The sequence below is a fragment of the Dicentrarchus labrax genome, unplaced genomic scaffold (genome assembly GCF_905237075.1).
Source record: "Dicentrarchus labrax unplaced genomic scaffold, dlabrax2021, whole genome shotgun sequence".
NCBI lineage: Eukaryota > Metazoa > Chordata > Actinopteri > Moronidae > Dicentrarchus > Dicentrarchus labrax.
In genome coordinates this window covers 22,740,966-22,760,623 of record NW_026136719.1, presented here as the reverse complement: position 1 = coordinate 22,760,623, position 19,658 = coordinate 22,740,966, and the positions used below count along the sequence as shown (strand labels likewise).

The following is a 19,658-nucleotide window of genomic DNA, read 5'->3' as shown; positions in this document are numbered from 1 at the left end:
CTTCCTGAAAAAATCTAAATCTAATTTGATGTGTTATTACATTAAATCTGTATTTATTATTGTCTCATGTGTAAGTTGAAACAGAATAGATGAATTAGCAGAGTAATACCTTGTCCTGTCTAGCTAGAGCTAGCACAGTAATATCCAAACTAGTATTACTATCTGCTACAATTATCCTAGTAAAGAGTAAGAGTTCCCAGTAGAGAACATTAAGATTCCCTTGGTTTTAATTCCCTAGATTGACCTGAAATTGTCGATTGTCGACGATTTACTGATATGGAAGCCACAGTGAAGCAGCTGAAGCTCTGAGAAACCGAGGGAGAGTGCAGTAACTGCACTTACTGTAGTTTGTCTTGGTTTTTGGTTGGATTTTGTAGTTACTGCAATTTTTACATTACAATTACATTACATACAAAATATAACTTTATCACAAGATAAAACAGAAAGTTCATTTTCAGTCAACAAAATTGTAGTTACTGCAGTTTGCCTTTGTAGAGCAGTATTGATCTTCTCATTTAACTCGGCGTGAATACTAATACAAAGTATATTCTCTTTTCATATAAAAGCAACTGCAGGAAGAAACAATAACTTAACCTTTTTGTTTCATTAATGTTTATTTATACCTTTCAGAGTCATATTTCAAATATATTTTCCTCTAAAATACTTCAGTACATGACAGAGATATACAACACTCATCACTGTTTGATACCCTTCTCTCTTTTCTTCCCATTAAAGGTGCATTTTGCATCTTTTGTTCCAAAATGGCTCAATACATAGACTGCTGGATGCCATAAAACCTGACAGTCAGCGTGTGTACTATCACTGTGACCGATGCACTGTTTCCCAAAACGTACTTAATGCGAAGACAATGCTTGTCACAGTGAGTTACAATAGTCAGGTGGGTCCTAAAAAAGTTATTCATAAGGTTTTAAGGCTTTACCATTTGACGCTAGTTGGTGAAAAGTTTGATGCCACAGAAAAGAGAGACACTGTCGTGTGTGTTGGTCAAAATGTCAAACAGTCCAGTGAACACTGGGATTCAGCTACTTGTGGACTTGCAAGGTATGTTTTTTTTTTTTTTTTCATATTAAAACATTTTCTTAAATACCGTTTTCAGGCTTTTTTTGGGAAACCAGGACAAGGATCACAGCATTTTGTGGAAGAGATAATTTCTGGTCTGCAAGGCTGCAATACCCTCATTATGTTATCATAAACATTACAGGGAAGCATTACCCAGGAGTGTTAGCCAGCACCTAAGACACCGATTGTTTCACATTATCTTATTTCCAAAAAAGAAAAAACCTTTGAACATGTACCTCATTTTATTACTGTTGCCAGGAGGAATACTCAATCTATTGCCACACAGTTGCTCAGTGTATTGGCAGCTTGTACAGTTGAGGAGGGGGCAGAGGCTGAGTTACTCCAGAGTGTCTCTTGCAGGTCAATTCCAATCAATTCAAGACAGTACAGACATTTCAGTAGATGGAAGATTAACAGTCAGTTTGTCATTCTAGTTGTTATTATTTACCTGTATGATGGCAGAAATCTATTTGTTTGTGTGTGCGCGTGTGTGTACATGTTTGTACGTGTACATGGATGAGCTAACAGAAAGTGGAAATAACCAAGTGGCATTTAATGGACACAAACAATTGTGTACTTCTTGTGAAAACTATACACTGAGCACTAATATTTAACTAACTCAACCTATGTTAGAGGATTACAACTGAAATCATTATACCTTTTAAATGTGACATTTTGGAATAGACTGGGCTGAGACATTCAGATTAGATTTACTGTGTCACTTGCCAGATGAGAGAAAATCAAACTGTTAAGGTAATTTTCATCACTAATTCATGTGGTAAACATTTTGCCAGTTGTCTTATCTTTGGTTTGTCTTCATCAAAATTATTTAAAACTGAACTAAAATCATCTAAGTTAAATCAGGAGGTGCCTTCAGATTACCTGACGTACAGTATGTAATTATTTCCTTTTACTTTTGGACAATCCATCACATTCTATTGAAGTAAGTAATAAGTAATTTCTTAAAATCGCAAGAGTCAACTAATAAGGCCATTACATTTGCTGGTTAATATCTGAAGCACTGTACAGGTAATGACTTTAATGAAGTTGAGTTCTACTGATGCTCTTTGCAATGTTAAGGTCAAATAAATTCCCGATGGACCTTCTCTTACACTCAAAAATATCAGTCATTCATTACATATCTGGTGCTTAAAGTTAAATCAGCTTTTGTATTCTAACTGAGAGTTGTGCTACACATTCTCACTGTGCTTATCTACAGCACTGTATAATGATCAGCATTTTTAAGATGCTTGCTTGCTACCAAAGCATGTCACCTAAGACAGATATTTTTATTGCTGACAATTATTTTGCTTTTAAATTTTCATTTTATTAACATATGTTCTTTTGAAACAAATGACCATGATTTTCCACCGAAATAATGCATATCACCTGAATTATAAGTGATGCTGTCAGCTTTTGATTTTATTATAGAAGAAAAATGCAAACGTCACTTTGTGTCATGTACATGTGACATATGACATGACCAAAAAGTGCTGCTACAGGTGTGTTACACTCTGAATAATGTGAATTGGTAATGACTAAACCATTATTAAAATGTTAAAATCCATAACAGCAGCTTGATTTACATTCTGTTGAAAACAATGTTTGGTCATTGAATACTGACTGCTTATGATGACTCAAAGCTGAACTTTGTGTTCCAGTTTTGAGGAATTTTGTTGACACATTTTTGGAAAGAAAGAAACGTTGCTCTATCATACAGGGGCAGATGTATACAGGACCAGTTACTTTCCAACGCTGCCATATTGCCACGTCAGATATTTTAATACTCATGGTGGTAAAAAGTAACAATGTGTTGCTTCATAAGTCAATACAATGACATACAATGGGTGGAATTATTCACAAATATGCATGTTACGCTTTGATACTCTGTTCTCAGGTGGGTAAAATAATACAGTGTCTTCCCCCTTTAAACTTGAGCTATAAAAATAAGCTGGAACAAAAAAAAAGTGTGTATGTATCAGTTTGGGAAATTTAACAGAGGTTACAGACAACAGATCTTAAGACTTCCACAGTATTCTGCAACTGTCGCATGTCTAAATGCAATGATAACAATGGTAGTGATGTCACTACTGCCATTCAAATATGAGGTAATATGAGGAACAATTTGACAGTTAGCATGATGAAATGCCATGCACATCAATGCTTAATGATATTTCTAAAATGTATTTAGTACTATATGGGCAACATACTTGACCCACCGTGTGCTGCTGTAGTGCTGAATAATGCTCTTGATACTGTACAACTTAAACTAGCCACATGTAGCCAATTCCCTTAGCCATAGGCTGTAGACATTGGGGGTATTGCTATGAATGCCAGAAACAAATACTGTTGTCATTCTGGAAAATAATGGGCATTCTGAGGAGATTATAAAAGAACAATTGAAAATATTTTCAGCTTAGCCTTAGTGTATATGATTGCAGAACGAACAAGCTACATTTACAGGAAAGCATGTTACTCAAATTCACCTCTAAAATATCAGTCAGGTACCTGCCATCAGGTGCACTTACTGTAACAAAGCATATGAATTATGACAGAGAGAGATAAGATAAAGATAAAGCTAAGATTGAGAGTTTGCTTACAGTAGGTTTCAAAGGGCTTCCATGGTTTTACAATACACTACTGTCTGTGGAGTTTCACAGATTTGTCCAACATGCCTTCACATGGAAAGTGCCACTCACACCAGACTGGGCAAGCTAAACAGGCACATCATTTCTGTATGTTATGTACTATTTATGACTGAAATAATGCAATTTTTATCGACCACAATAAAGAAAAGAAAAAAAGTGCAATGATCAAATCAACATGACATGACAGAAAAAAGAACATAAGGTGTTAAAAGGACTGCACATGGTAATGGAGCTGGAGCAGGGTGAGTGGTGGATGGGGAGTTTTCTCAAGATACATTTAAGCCTGATGCAGCAAAATGCATACTATCCCCTGAATGATTAAAATAGCTACAGCTGTAATTGTGGAACTTCATGATTGGTGAATACACTGGTAATTATAAATCAGAACTGACAAATCATGAGATATGTACCCATTATGATCTGTTTTGAGCAAGATTTAAATGCAATCATAAACTATTGTATATAGAGCTATAGATATGAGTATTGCTTAATTTTAACAATCATATCTATGTGGTTATGGAAATCTTTTACACTACAGATATTCAATGTTAATTAAACGATGATAGAGAATCTGATATGCAATCCACACTGCACACCCGCCACATATCTTCTCCATCTTTCACTTCTGTGTATGGGGAATACATACAACATTCAATAACCTGTGAAGAAATAAGTGCTCTCTGATCATATATTCAACTGAACTCACTGCAGGCTCTTTTCTGCCCCCTTGTACCACACCATGCTTCTCTTTTCTTTAGAGACATGTCCAGCTATTCTGTTGTGGCTGATCAATCCAGACATCTGAGTCACGATGTCCAGTGATGGGATGTTCATGGTGAGGGAGCAGACATGTGAACGTTCATCTACCATCCGCGGTTGTGCCTTCTGTGTCATTCACAGATAAAACATGTGTCTGAGGCAGAAGGTGAGCTGAGGGCCCGACTGTGATGTCAGCAAGGACAACTGAGTTTGTGTGTCTGTGTGTGTGTGTGTGTGTGTTCAGTATGTGTGAAGAAAAGCTGAGGTTTCTATCCAGGCGACTTGGGTCATCCTTGCATTTGCCTCCTCATGCTCGATTCTCATTCTGGATCCAAATCATCTTCTCTTCCTCTCATAAATATTAATATAATACTTTATTACCCATTGCCCTTGACCCTTTTAACGGCATAAACAAAACAAAACCAGAAAGCAAAATATCAAAAACATTGAATAGGTCTGACAAATTGCAACATCACATAATAAGTAGAAGAAAACCCAAAGGAACAGCAGAGGTTGTATAAATGTTGTGCTTCTTTAATTTCACTTTGTAAAGTCCTCCACTGTCCTAGTTGTGTTTTAGTTTAAACTTTGTTATATTTAATATATATAGAGATAAATGTACACGTATAATCCGCACTGAGGTTCGTCTCTTGTGGCAAGCAGAGGGCAAGCAGAGAGGCTACCAGGAGCACCCTTCTTTTCCCCTCTGTTTCTGGTTTGTCCTTTCCCCACCATTCATTTGTTTATTCATTCATTCATCAGTTTTTTTTTCATCTGTCTCTTTTATCATCTCAGTAGCTCCCATGGTCCCAAAGGCTGGGTTGGAAGGGAGACGGTCTTTGTGAAAAAGAAGGATTTCTCCCGCACTTTCTTTTCTCTTTCAGTTACTTCTTAGAATCCCTGTTTCCTCGTTTTATTCCCTCAGGTCCTTAGTCATCTTTGGTAGAGTGTCCGACACTTTGGTGTGTCTGGGGAATAGGGTGGAGGGGCCGTCGAGGATTGTGGTTTGAGGGGGTGGAGATACATGAGAGGGTGCACGTATGGATGAAGAAGGTTAATGAAGGGGAGGAAAAGGTGACAAAGTGAAACGCTGACATGGATAAAGTGAATCTAATCAGATTCATAGATTGATAAAGGAGAGAACATGAAGTTCGACTAATCATTACGTATGTTCACTTTAAATACCACATGAGCGTCAGTAGGTTATACTGAGTGTCTGGGGGGAAAGGTTCAAAGAAAGCAGAGCAGGAAAAACTAGACATAGACTTTGTGTTACCATTTATCTAAGCGACAAGGATTAAATGGATGCATGAAGGATAGAAAGACAACGAGTGGAGAAGGACAGACAGTTAGGGAGACAAGTACGTTGAGGAAAGGACAGGGTAGAGGGTAAAGGGTAGAGAGAGAAGTAAAAGAGCGCGAGTCAGGGCAGTGTCTGTCACTACAGACAGGTGGTGTTGAGGGAAGTGCTCATCATCTGTAGAGTAGCGACAGGAAGCAGGAGAGGCCAAAGGTCAGCCAGCTGGCCAATGGGAGTGAGTGCGATCCACCAATCAGAACTGTGGAAACAGAGCAAAAAAAGTTGCATGAAAAGAAAACTCGTACAGACACCCTGTCCCCAGCTCCTGCTATTTATTTTTAGGATTTCAAAAGGTTTAAAAGCAAATTTCCCACAGACACAAGTCCTCCTGCACTGGGTGTGTTTACCTAATACACTCCGTACATGACCAATCATAAGGGCTTTTCACACTCCAGCCTTCAATTCACTTACTTTTTTACTCATAATTTATTCGTAAACATGAGTGGGATACCTTTTAATCACTGGCTGACATGCATTTACATCACATTGTTTAAAATGTTTATGTGCACTTAATATAATTATCCATCTCATTATTGTTTTTACCAAAGGTGTCACAGGAAGAATTTCTCTAAATCATCATCAATGTAAAATGTACTTTTCTTTTCCTCCTGAAATGTATTGTATTCAGTATATTTCAGATAAAAAGTGTAAATTCTACCTTTTTTTCCCCTCTTTTCTCTTTTTATTTATTTCACTGTCCCTTGTAAATTGCATTTTTAAAGACCAGGCTAACCTTGACATTACATTAACCCCAGGCTAGGTAGATAACTGAACATGTAAGTGTATATGTATCTCTCTGGCCTTAGGCTGAGTTTAAGCCTGAGGCTGAGCACAGCGGCATGTGTGATGGAAAAGCCCTGGTGTGGCAAAGAGCTTATAGTTTTCTTCTGTGCAACAGAAAGCATCAGTTGAACAATACCAAGCCATGTTAACAACATTGAAAGCAGGAGGAGGGTTGTAAAAAGATGGATCTGTGTTTTACAATTTCATGTGGAGAAAAGCGACAAACTGTCAGGGAAAGGAAGAAGAGTCGAGCAGAAAATGAAGGAAAGGGAGAGACATGGAACCAAGAATGAGGGGGCGAATGAGTAAACAGTGAGATTCCACTCTATCATGGCAGCTTTGAGATTTTAACAAGAAAAAAAGTTACATTTGATGTCATCATCACCAATATGTGATTCTTTGGAGGTTGTTATTGTTTATGCACAGTTAGAAGATGCAATACACACATCTTCTATGCGGTGTAATTTCATTGTTCAGAACCCTTTTACTGATATAACTAACCAGCAGCTGCATACATGAGATCATGTAAGGTTTCCAATTTACTTTCTTTTTTGTTAAAATCTTACAGTTCCACACAGAAGACATACATATAGAATTACAAAAATGCAGCAATAAATTACAAGTAAGCTGCTCAAAGACAGAGTTTCATAAATAAAAAGTAGGTATTGTATTAAGAAGATCAATATGATTTCATATCAAGGGTCCATCCTCCAGGCAGAAAATCAATATTTATAATAAAGCTTTGATACATACGCTGCGGACATGCACACTCCCACATACACACACACATACATTCCTGTAGTATAGTTTGGGGGCAGCAGATTGAAGTGAAGCATGGTGTTTTACATCGCTCTCTCTCTCTGTTTCAGTTATTGTGTGTAAATGCTTCAGGTCTGTACACCATACATCTATCTGATCTGTCATGGAATTAAAAAGGAGTTAGAAAGTGAATGGATACTATGGGCATATGCAGTGTTTGTGTGTGTGTGTGTGTATGTTTGTTGTGGGTGGTCCCATGTATGTGCAAGTCAGTGAACAGTCATTTTACTACACTCGCATGACTGTGAACCTCTGCACCTACTTCTTACTGCTGCAACCAACACAAAACTCACTATTCAGCTTTGATGCGGCAACTGTTTAAACCTTCAAAAAACAGGATACGTCTCAATTTATGTCACAGTATACTCAAATATATAGAATGACTACCCAAGCTGTCAGTGATCTTGCTAAACTACTTCCTAGTTTAAATGTAAGCTAAAATGAATCAAGCAGTATCAGAGTTAATTTTGTATTACTTCTTAATCAATGCTTCACCTATTTGGAAAGTTTTCAGAATATGGTACAGTGGGTCAATATGATAGAAGAGCAATAAAGAGATCAGGAGGAAACTCCTTCAGTGGAAAAAACAGAAAGAGAAAACCTCGCCTTCCATCACCTCTCCTCTAACACACAGCGGAGGAAGGTAGAGCTCTGTGATTTATGCACGCAGCGTAGCACCAAACATGTCAGAGGCAATCATCATTCATTTGTGGAAGACTGTAGGATAACAGTCGTGCACACAGTTAACCTGACGTAAATGTGTGTACATGTGGCAATGCACTACAGTTCTCACCTGTGTGTATTTGTAGGCATATGTGCATTCCTCTGTGTGTGTGTGTGTGTGTGTGTGTGTGGGTGTGTGTGTGTGTGTGTGTGCTTAAAATGACAGTAAGTCTCCACTGAAAACACTTGTGGGTGGATGTGGGTGTGTGTACCCAGTATGTGTGTGTGTGTGTGTGTGTGACACAGGTGTGATGTATCAGCTGGGTGATGCTGCCAGGCTCACCTACTCTCCCTCCATCTCTTGTGAGATGCAGGGTGCAGCAGCAAAGTGTCATAGGAGAAGTGCACTCTGGCTGAAGAAACATACCGATTCTCTCTCTCTGTTTCTCTCTCTCTCTCTCTCTCACACACACACACACACACACACACACAACACACATACACACACACACACACACACACACACACACAGGCATATGACAGTTTGCTGATCAAAGCTGCTATTGATGTTATGTGCCTCTTTGTACTTGTGCATTCAAAAGCACTATCTCACCATGGGTGTCTGTTTTAACCTATTTGTCTATCTGTTTATCTGTTTATCTGTTTATCTATCTATCTATCTATCTATCTATCTATCTATCTATCTATCTATCTATCTATCTATCTATCTATCTATCTAAATGTGCTGAAATTGTTTGAAAGATTGATGCAATTAATTTTATCATTCTTTTTATTTTCATTTGAGCTATAATTTCCCTGTTGATGAACACTTCATTTTATCCTAAATTGTGAAGCACTTTGTAAAGTCTGTTTCAGTATGAACAGGTTTACAGGTATGTGTGATGAATTAGTGGTACTGTATAGACGCTATAAATAGTCACAGCAGTGGGTAATGGTCACCTATAGTGACAGCAGCTCGGATGCTGTTGGAGAACCTTGCTGTTGCGGCACATTTGGTGAAACTGCGCATTTCCTGTCGTTCATCTCATTGACAGGTCTAGTATGTGGCTGAGAGTGTACAGGTATCAATATGCAAACATGTTTAACCCTTAGATGCATAAGTGGGTCTAAAATTACCCGGTGAGGTCGTTTTCTTGCAATATCTTTGTAATGAAAAGTTGTTAACGTTTCATATTCCAGGTATTCCTCAAAAAACATGTTATTGATAAAATGCCCTTTAAATTTTTAACTTACCTTTTATAAATTTTTTGAAATTGTAGTTTTTGTATTACTACCCCAAGCTTCCATAAGTGGGTCTAAAATGACCCGCATTAATTTCGTATGGGATTTCATTGGGAATCTTTGATTCTTATCAACTGTGACTGTCAGGAATATGTATTTTGTGGACCACACAGACTATATCATAAGTGTCACCCCTTAAGAAGATTATTTTACACAGCAAGATCTGATACATGTAAGTATTGTCTTCTTTTTTACCTCAGAAATGTGTGTGCGTGTCATTCATGACTATTGTGTGAGAGTATCATCTATCTCTATCAACAAATTAGCCTACTTTAAAGTTAGCTCACACTAGCTAGCTAACTAAGCTAGCTAAAATTACTGAATGTACTGTTGTGTGTGTGTGTGTGTGTGTGTGTGTGTGTGTGTGTGTCAATCATGACTACTGTGTGAAAGAGTGGGTGTTTCTTATCATCTATCATCAAATATGTCTCTTTTATTGTTTGCTTGTGTCTGTGTTTGTGCGTGTGTGTATTTATTTATATAGCTACATATTGATCAATAGGTTTGCTTGTCATTCAAAACCTTCTCTTCCTTTTATGTTTTCTCATCCAGGGTGTCATGGCTGCTAGGTATACAGTTGAAATGGTCCTACAGATGCTGGATGAAGAGGCGGTTATGGGATTTGACTAGAATCTGAAACACACACACATACACACACACACACACACACACACACACGCCCGCACGCGCACACACACACACACACACACACACACACACACACACACACACACACACACACAAAATGGATATTGACATTGGTCTATTGCTGTTGTGTAATTTTGTAATGTTGATTCTTTCCAATTTTCAAAATGTTTTCAAAATGTAAAAAATGTTGAAAAAGTGAAAAATAAAAATATTTCATACATGTAATCATTCTTGTGTTGACCAAAATATAATACAATATATATATGTATAATACAAATGATTATTCTTAACTATAATGACAAAAATGGCATAAAAACCCATTAATTCTAATACGGGTCATTTTTGACCCACTTATGGAAGAGTGTAGGGTCCAGTCACTCATGCATCTAAGGATTAAGGTTGCTTCTATGTCCATTTATGGCGAACTGCAGGAGTGGATATAAGCCTTCTGTATCCAGTTTTACAATGATTGAGAACTAGATGTACGTGCAGCATTATAAGTCATAAGTAAGAACAATATTTCCATTGTTTTAGTTTTAGTTGTGAATTTACACAGAGTTTTATTAGATACTTGTACTTGTCTTACCCAAGAACGTTTGGACTCAAATTAACCCAGTATGTAAATTACCTTATAAGTCAAGTCTTATATGCTCTTTTCTCTGCTGTAAGAGACCCTATGCCTCTTGAATAAAGTGTAATTGGTGGTATGTTAAACTTTTGCATTTTCCACTAAATCATATTCCTTTTGATTTCATCATACCTGGCAAACATGAGTTGAGTTACCTCGCCATCTCCATGGTGGCAAAATCTGTTCTCAAGACAGATGCATTTGTGTTTCTTACAGTGGCAAAGACTCTTCTTCCTGATAATTACCCATCTGTCTGCACTGTATGTCTCTGCCTGCATAAAACCTGCAGGACACACATGCACGCGCAAACGGGCACACTCGGAGAGCTCAAGAGCTTTCCGCTTCCTGTTTACACCTTCATCCATTATTCACTCTATCCGCCAGTGTCTTTGCACATATGGGCAAGATTGCGCACACACAAACACACACACACACACACACACACACACACACACACACACACAAACACATTCCTGCTGGGGGTTTGAGGAGGTAAAAGCATGTTGTTAATAATTCACTCTCTCATTTTTTGCTGTTTTGTGTTGTTTCCATGGCTCTAATGCTTTCTTTGTAGTAGGTCCTAGCAATAAAAAAGTGAATGAGACCATGTAAGTTCTCATCACATGTTGCTGCATAAAATCCAGCTTGTAGTACAACAATTCTGTACACACATCTATTGCATGCCTGCCCTTCCTGGAAAAAGGTCCCTCCTCCACTGTTGTTCAAATAAAGAGTTTTTCCTTTTTCCCCGTTAAAATAGGTTTTTCCTTAGCTGAATCGGGGCTCTAAGCATACAGGCCGTTGTATGCTTTACAGAGGGAAATCTATTTGAGGTAAATTTGTGACTTGTGGTTTTAATTTTGTTCATATAACACAACATATGAACAAAACTGACTTGACTAAAACTAGTCACTCAAATTCTGTTAAAAATAGTAGACAAATTATGTTACAAACTACATATTTTTGGTAAGATTAATGAGTGCATTATACAGTGGCAAATAAATCAAAGTAATTGGCTGAACAACAATTAAAAGATCAGTTGTGTATTCTACCATATTAATGACCCATGTGATTGATTCATATTCAGTGGCAGTGTGCTATAAGAGAGCAATGCCAACGAGCTGTTGTTGTGCATGTCTGTAGACAGAGAGAATGCAATGAATGTTTATGAGAATGTGTGTGTGTGTGTGTGTGTGTGTGTGTGTGTGTGTGTGTGTGTGTGTGTGTGTGTGTGTGTGTGTCTTGGCTGGCAGAGATGAGCTCTTACTGTAGCTAAACTGCTGGCAGGTTTTAGTTTCATATTCTCTTTCTTCTTTTGATTCTTGGACCTGTTTCTCTCTCCACCCGCCCCCCACAACACACACAGACACACAGACACACAGACACACAGACACACCTACACACATACACACACACACACACACATTCAGACACACATCCACACATACTTTCGGTCACTCTCTGTCTTTGACCTTTTCTCTGTCTCTGTCTCTTGTCCACACCCCAACGCTTTAAGCTATTTGAGTCTCTCTCTCCCCACGCTTACATGGACATGCACTCATTTTCTTGTAACTCACTTGTTTTTCTTTCTGGTTCACCCTTGAGGCAAAGTGGACCGTCACAAACAATAGTTATAAGTAGCAAAATAGTATTCTGGTATTCTATTTATGGGCAGATAGCTTGAATTGTCTGGCAGGTTGGCATGAGTGGTGTGTAGACACTGTGGTCACTTTATAGAGTGAAATTCTTTACTGATGGACTGATGGTGTGCTTCTCATTCCCTTACTGCATAGACATTCTCCCTCACTCATGATTTTTTTCTCTCTCAATGCTTATCATTACACACCTTCTCCCTGTCCTCTCTATCTTTCTCCAAAGGGTAAATAACAGAAGCTTTTAAAAGATGAAGAGCAGTGTGCGGAGGTATGGAGATAAAGGGTAGATGGCTTATAGAGAACAGAAGGTAAGAGGAGGAGAAACTGGATATAATGAAGGTGGGTGTGGGGGAGGCAGCGGGGGTGTGGTGTGGAAACTTAAGAGGATGAAAAGATAGAGGGAATGTGAAGTAAATAAAACGATAGGATGGCAGAGGAAGGAGCGCAAATGATGATGAGGCTTCCAAATCGCCTCCATGCCGGTGCCCTGTGGTGTCCACTTGTCTCCATACAGCCCCCACACTGACAGCCTTTTCTCTCTGTGCCATATTCCCACACCTCACAAACACTAAAGAAGACATTTAGTTATTTTTCTCAGTAATTTCCTTCTCTGCTGCCCCTCAATTTGTTTGTTTTTCCAGTTTAAATCAATTTAGTAGATTAATTCAGCTCTGTTTCAGCTTCTTAGCAAGTGATTTATTTCCAAAACAAAAAGTTATCAACATATATAAACCCTATTGCCTTCCTCATTTCAGTTCACCTGAATGTGCCTACACACACAGACAATAAGGGAGGAAACAGTTAATCACATTTGCTTCTTTGTGTTTCTCTGGGTGTTTACGTCTCTCCACATAGAAAAGTCTATCTTACCTGTCTTACCTGCGCTGGCTACAGTGTTCTCCTGCTTGCACTTCCCTATGGTGATGGACACGTCGTCAATGGCAATATCCCCCTCGAAACTCTGGCCTCGGATTCCTTCAAACACAATCTGTTTAGGGAAGAGACAAATAGATAAATGGATGCTGGGTGAGTATATCTGATACAGTGTATATCTGGTCGGAAACACAGCCAGTGCCCTGGTAGAACACACTTGACTTAAATGAATAACCCATGAGGGTTTTCCTACAGTAAATAATAGTACAACTGCTTTCCCAGTCTTTTTGCATCTAGATAAAAAGAAGCGTTATGATAAACTTTGAAGCTCTCAAACTGGCTAAATGAATTATGCTGAAACATTAATCAAACAACCAGCAAAGATAACAACATACAGGTATTAGGTATTTCCTTCATTATTAAGTATCTATAAGTTACATTCTTACCCCTTAATTATTCGTGGATCCACAACAACGAAACTAAACAGGAGACTCATCTGCAAACTTTCCAGACGACTTCCCCATTGTAGCCACCAGCCATCTGGTTTTGAGTGACAGCCTAATTACTGTGGTGTACCAAGGCACCCAGCTAATCAAAAACCCAGCATATTCTGTCCGGAATATGAGGATAGAAAAAGCAAATAAACAAAGAAACTTTGTTGCTCCAAAATAATAACAAAAGCAACTCTCATGACTGCAGTTATTTGCTTTAACTGCAGACTTTGGCACTTTGTGATGTTTAATTTAAATATGATAGCCAAAGTGTTTTCTGTGTAATCACGTCTGAGGGATTTTCAACCCTACAGTAATAATGGCTTATTTTATCTGTTAAATGGTTTCAACAGAAAATGCGCGTCACGCACAAATGGGGGTGTGGGCTCATATATGCAATATTTTCCACTAAACCTGCCAACTAGCCCTTGAGCAAGGCATTTAAACCTCAACTTATTCCAATAATAAGCTGTGGTTGTGTGTATGAATGTAAAGGTGATGGAAAAACTTCCAGCATTCTGCCTGTATACCATGCCTCTACACGTGACAAGAGAGCAAGCAGGGGCATGCATGGAGGGGTGGCAAATATGCATGACTGGCCTCACTTTAAAAACTCCATCTGTTAACATCAATCTGCTGCATTAACAGAGTATTTAACCCGGTAAACAGGTAGAACAGACCTGCTGTCACTCTGTGTGTAAATATATCAAGCTATACCAAGGGTGGGTTCAATTAACCCAGTTCTGACCCACCAAGGAGAAAACCCCATATATGTTCTGAGTAAATGAAATGGTGGAGCAAACACTATGGCTACCATTTCTCACTGCTGTGGCATTTCATTACCTGTGTTTTAATCTGTGCGTGTTGTGCGGTTAGTGCCTCACAGCAATGTCGGTTTGAAGTATCAAACTCAAATTCATGGGACAGATACCAATAACCTATTCCTTGCCATAGACAAGGATCAGCATGACTGTGTGCATGTGAAGTCATTTCACCAGTTCACCTCTGGAGTGTAATCATGAAAAGCCAAATGTGAAATGTGACTAAAGACAGGAAATTGATAATACTGTAATTGCCCTTAACCTAATTTGATCAACCTCTGGCACAGTTATAGTTGTAGCTCTTACTCGAGAATCACTGAACATTTTCTTTCTCGAATCACTTAGCCTTAGTTAACTCAAACCTGTGCGGCCTCTGCTACATTGAGCACTGCTTGAGCACACGCTGTAGGGCTTGCATGCTATCCCTAGTGTATATACAGGTAGCCTAAATAATCTTCCTTCTGTTGCTCTCTCTGTTTCTCAAGATGTCTTCCTCTCCAAATAGAGAACGTATGACGAAGGACAACATCTTCAGAGAGGCTGAATGGCCTGTGTGGGACTCCACCAATCAGGAAGCACTGTTGCGGAAGAAGATGACTGATATTCAGTTTGTGAACAGGTGAAAGGAGAGCTGGTGCCGAAGACTGTGGCGTTTGTAACTTTTAATAGATCATATATTTATCTGATGTTCGCCATGCCCCTTTCTGGGTTTCCTTTCAAGACTGTGTGTGTGCAAATAACCACAAAGTAAACCTGATATGTGTTGTTAGTTTCCTGTCAAATATATTGTTGCATGTTCGTAATATCAGAGAGTAATCATTTGTATAATGGTGGAGTACAGAAAAAAACTTGATACTGATACTGCCTTTATTCTGTCTCTGTATCTTTGAACTGTTCAGTCAATGTATAATGCAGTATTAATGGAGGTGTTACCTTACAAGCCTCAAGTGCCTTAATTTGTACATCTCAACACTCTGGTGTTTGCTAGCTAATTCATTTCATTAGCCATCTCTCTATAAAAGCAAGAAATCTCTGTCTTCCTGTCTGTCTGTCTGTGTGTGTGTGTGTGTGTGTGTGTGTGTGTGTGTGTGTGTGTGTGTGTGTGTGTGTGTGTGCCTCAAATATCTCTGCAGATCAGGATCAGACTGACCCGAGAGTTTCAACATGGCTGCTGTGTGGTTTAAGGGTGTGCAACGTCGGCTTTGTTTGGACTACAAAGATACCGTTAATAAATTATTTCATAAATGATTTACAAATTCTGCTAGCATTGTCAATCATAGCCACGATAGCCACGTGCGGACCAGAGCCGATCACTGCATAGCCCACCCCCACGACACACCTTAAGAAACACGCTGATATATACCTGCAGCGGCGCGAGTGGCTTTATACCTGCAGCGGATTTTGCCAGCTGTTCGGTCCCGTTCTGTGCATCTAAACTGACTGTTGTGGATTACTGAGACTGAACGAGTTCCGGACCGAGTCTGTTCCGGTCTGAGGAGATCCGGATACGCGAGGACAACAAACTGGAATCGGAATCTGTGTATGTTCGTCTGTAGCTAGCTGCTACACCTTCAAACACCTCATTTGGCCATCCATGAAAAAGCTACTTAACCTCCCACTTTTCTATAGCAATACATACTTCCTACGGGCACTGCACTAGTACTTTAAAAGATGTTTAGGTAATGTAGTGGGATCTCTTATTGTTGTATTGTACTTACTGCAAATCAGTGTTTGCTTTGTATTAGACATCTCTCAAATAATATTTAAGTCATGTCTAACAGAAATGTTGTATAGCCCATAAAAGTATTTTTTTGCACAGTATACCTATAAGGTGTGTGACAACTTGCAATATAGACTGTACTAAGGATTGTCATTTATCTCTGTTCCAGAACCACACATACTCATTTTTCTATTTTAATAAATAACCAAAAGGAACATTTGTCTGGAGTGCACCCTGACCAGTCCCCCCATGGCAGCCACAACCTTTATAAACCAGTCAGATTGTACAGTCATTCTCATTCACCCAAACAGAGCCAATTCAATTACATTCATAAAGGGGAGGGAAACACAAGAGCAGCACCACCTCTTTCCCACTTGCTTTCTAATTTAGTCCCAGAATGAGAGATCTTTGAATGAATAAATAAAATAATTAGGAGAACCTTGAAACTGACTGGGTGGTGTGGAGGGAGAAAGACAAGAAGTGTAGCAGCAGAGGCTGGATGGGCTTAGCTGGTCAGCTCATTTGCGCAAAAGGATTATTTGACTTACTAGGCAGAGGGTAGCTGTGAGGGAAATTCAGAGGTTGTAGAGGGAAGAGGCTAATTGGTCAAAAGGCCGTGGTCATCTAATTTATAAACCCTACGATGCTGTTTCTGCACTGTGTGACTGTGGCTAACATTTTGTTTTATTTATATACTTTCTTCCTGTTCTCTAATAGAACCAGCTGAGCACACTACAGGATCCTATTGCCAACAACATACAGTACACACATGCATACAAACACACGGACACTGGATATGCTGGCCTGCCTCTGCACGCTTGCAAGCAAGTACATCTGAATTAAACAAGTCGAAGAGAAGACACCAGATTGTTGTATAATTAGAGACGATGAGAAAAATAATTGGGAGATGGAAGCCCAGGGACTAAGACTGGCCTTGACACACCAATACACAGAGCCATAGCACAAATAACCCTCTCCTTTAAGCAACATAACAACAAAATCACGCCGAGTGTAATCATTTCCTCGAAGATATCAAACAGAATGGCACAGCACAAAGCAATGCAATATCCTGCTATGCAATGCAGGATGGCAAAATAATGATTTTATGTGTTTATTTTCCTGGAGAGGCTCAGGGAAACAGGCCTGTGCCCTTTCACTTAATGTTCACTGCTGACAGATCAAGCTGAGGTGTGAGTCGCCAGTGCCAAGTTCCCCACACTTAAACATCACTGGTGGGCATTGTGCTGAGGTGAAGTATATCTCAGAGTTTTTCAACCTTGGAAGTGGCAAGGTTGCTTAATATACAGTCATAGACCATTTTTAGGACAGGCATTTGTTAGATATATCTTTAACTAAAGGTCTAGTGTGTAACATTTAGGAGATCTATTGGCAGAAATGGAATAAAAAACTGATAGGTATGTTTTCAATGGTGTATAATTACCTGAACATAGGAATTGTTATGTTTTCATTATGTTTAAATGAGCTGTTTTTTTTATCTACAAATGCTGTAGTATGATTTTCCTACAGTAGCCCAGAACGGATGAACCAAACCAAACCAAAAAAGGATAGGTTTTTGGTTTTCATGAATTTTGCAGCCACCATAGTTGACCCAGGTCATCAAATACAGATGCCAACAGTGTTCAGTTAGTTGCAATCTGAATATTCACTGCTAGATGCCACTATAACCTACACAGAGGTTCTCTAAAAACATAAAGTGTCTAGGGTGCAATATTTCATTTTTTCTGTATACTTAAAAGTAGATTACCAAAGGACAAAGAATTTTACATGAAATCTTAGACAACTCTCTGTGCTATGGGTCATGAGTAAAATGGGGTCATGGGCCATAAAAGACTGCTGCTTTATCTAATGCTCCTGAATACTCAAGAAAGATCATAGTGTTTTCGGAAAAGTAGACTACAAAATCTCGTTAAAATTATTACAACCATAATTCTCTTAATTCCTAATTCTTGTCATAACAGTGCAACCTATGTGACACAGAGAGAGTTTGTGTGTGAGCAAACCTGTGTGAGATAGACAGCTTGTGTGCGTGTGTGTGTGTGTGTGTGTGTGTGTGTGTGTGTGTGTGTGTGACTGCAGGATCAAAGTGTGTACAATAAAGTGTCAGGTTGGAGTTGTGAATGTGTCGTTTTGTCGAGCCTTGTAACCTTTAATGTTCCCATTGATGTGCTGTCCACATACCAGAGGGGACACGGCCGTGTGAGAGAGAGAGAGAGAGAGAGAGAGAGAGAGAGAGAGAGAGTTTGTGTGTGTGAGAGAGAGAGAGAGAGAGAGAGAGAAAGAGAGAGAGTTTGTGTGTGTGTGAGAGAGAGAGAGAGAGAGAGAGAGAGAGAAAGAGAGAGAGAGAGTTTGTGTGTGAGAGAGAGAGAGAGAAAGAGAGAGACAGAGAGAGAGAGAGAGAGAGAGAGAGAGAGAGAGAGAGAGAGATGTACAGAGACAGCTTTGAAATACCAGCGCAGAAGAGAGACGCTGCAGTGTGAGGCACAAATGTGGGTTGGCCTGGTTTCCAACAAGCCCCCCAGGTACCAAACACTGTGAGGAACACAGATGGCCTCTGGGTAATCCACAGAGGAGCGAGTGGGGACACAAATAATCTACTACAACATGTTGCCTCTTTTTTTTCCAATTCCATTGATTTTATGTGAACATGTGATCTATGCCTTATTAGTTGGTCTCAATGAACAACCAGCTTCAAAGCCAATACACTTTGATTATTTTTGATTTTAGACAAGGATGTGATTGGCAAGCTTGCCGAAGTGAGACAGATGGTTCCATGGAAAAATAAAAACATTAACAGATCGCTACAGATATACTGATTGACAATGTAATAGTATGTGTATGGGCAGCTCTAATAAAAATGTTTAATTTTCCCTAAATATACAGTAAGCTCAAAACCAAGAGGAGCTTGTGGAAGTTCATGAATTTATAACTTGAATAATGAACAGACAGTAATCATGGCCAGCAGGCAGTAAAAATTTAAATTCTAATGTTTCTTTATCAGTTGGCTCTACAACTATTTACAATAAAAGCCTTGTATTAATGCAAGCCACCGGATGGGCTACAACTCTTTTATTAAGGCAGGAAGGGAGGCTGTTCTCAAAGACATCATTACTTTTGTTGGACGGAGCACAAAGAGAGGGGAAATGCAGAGACGAGTGGCAGCACCTCAAAGGCCTTCGGTGTATGCAGTCAGTGAGCTGTGCACAGGACTAGAAAGTTTGTGTTCTCCACGGACATGCTCTCAACATGAAGCAGAATTGAAACAAGCATCAATATGCAGTCACTTCTGCACTCTGTAGAACAAAATAACATTTACTTCAAAAACAAATCCTTTGCGAATGTGTTTAAATTAGAAAATCATGGGAATGTGGAAGGTTGAAATTTGATTAG

General features: G+C 39.0%; 1 protein-coding gene across 2 annotated transcripts in view; it reads right to left on the bottom strand.

Moving 5' to 3' along the window:
- Positions 1 to 2,382: 2,382 nt before the first annotated feature.
- The window catches only part of LOC127351888 (MAM domain-containing glycosylphosphatidylinositol anchor protein 1), a 172,420-nt gene continuing 155,144 nt past the window's right edge, over positions 2,383 to 19,658 (bottom strand). Inside the window, exons 17-18 of one of the 2 annotated variants that reach the window (XM_051379864.1) lie at positions 13,216 to 13,333; positions 2,383 to 6,046 (exon numbers count right to left, since the gene is read on the bottom strand). In XM_051379864.1, the coding sequence (XP_051235824.1) occupies positions 5,961 to 6,046; positions 13,216 to 13,333 (204 nt within the window). In that variant the 3' untranslated portion in view covers positions 2,383 to 5,960. The remainder of the gene's footprint in view (positions 6,047 to 13,215; positions 13,334 to 19,658) is intronic. The other variant, XM_051379865.1, reaches the window with a different exon arrangement.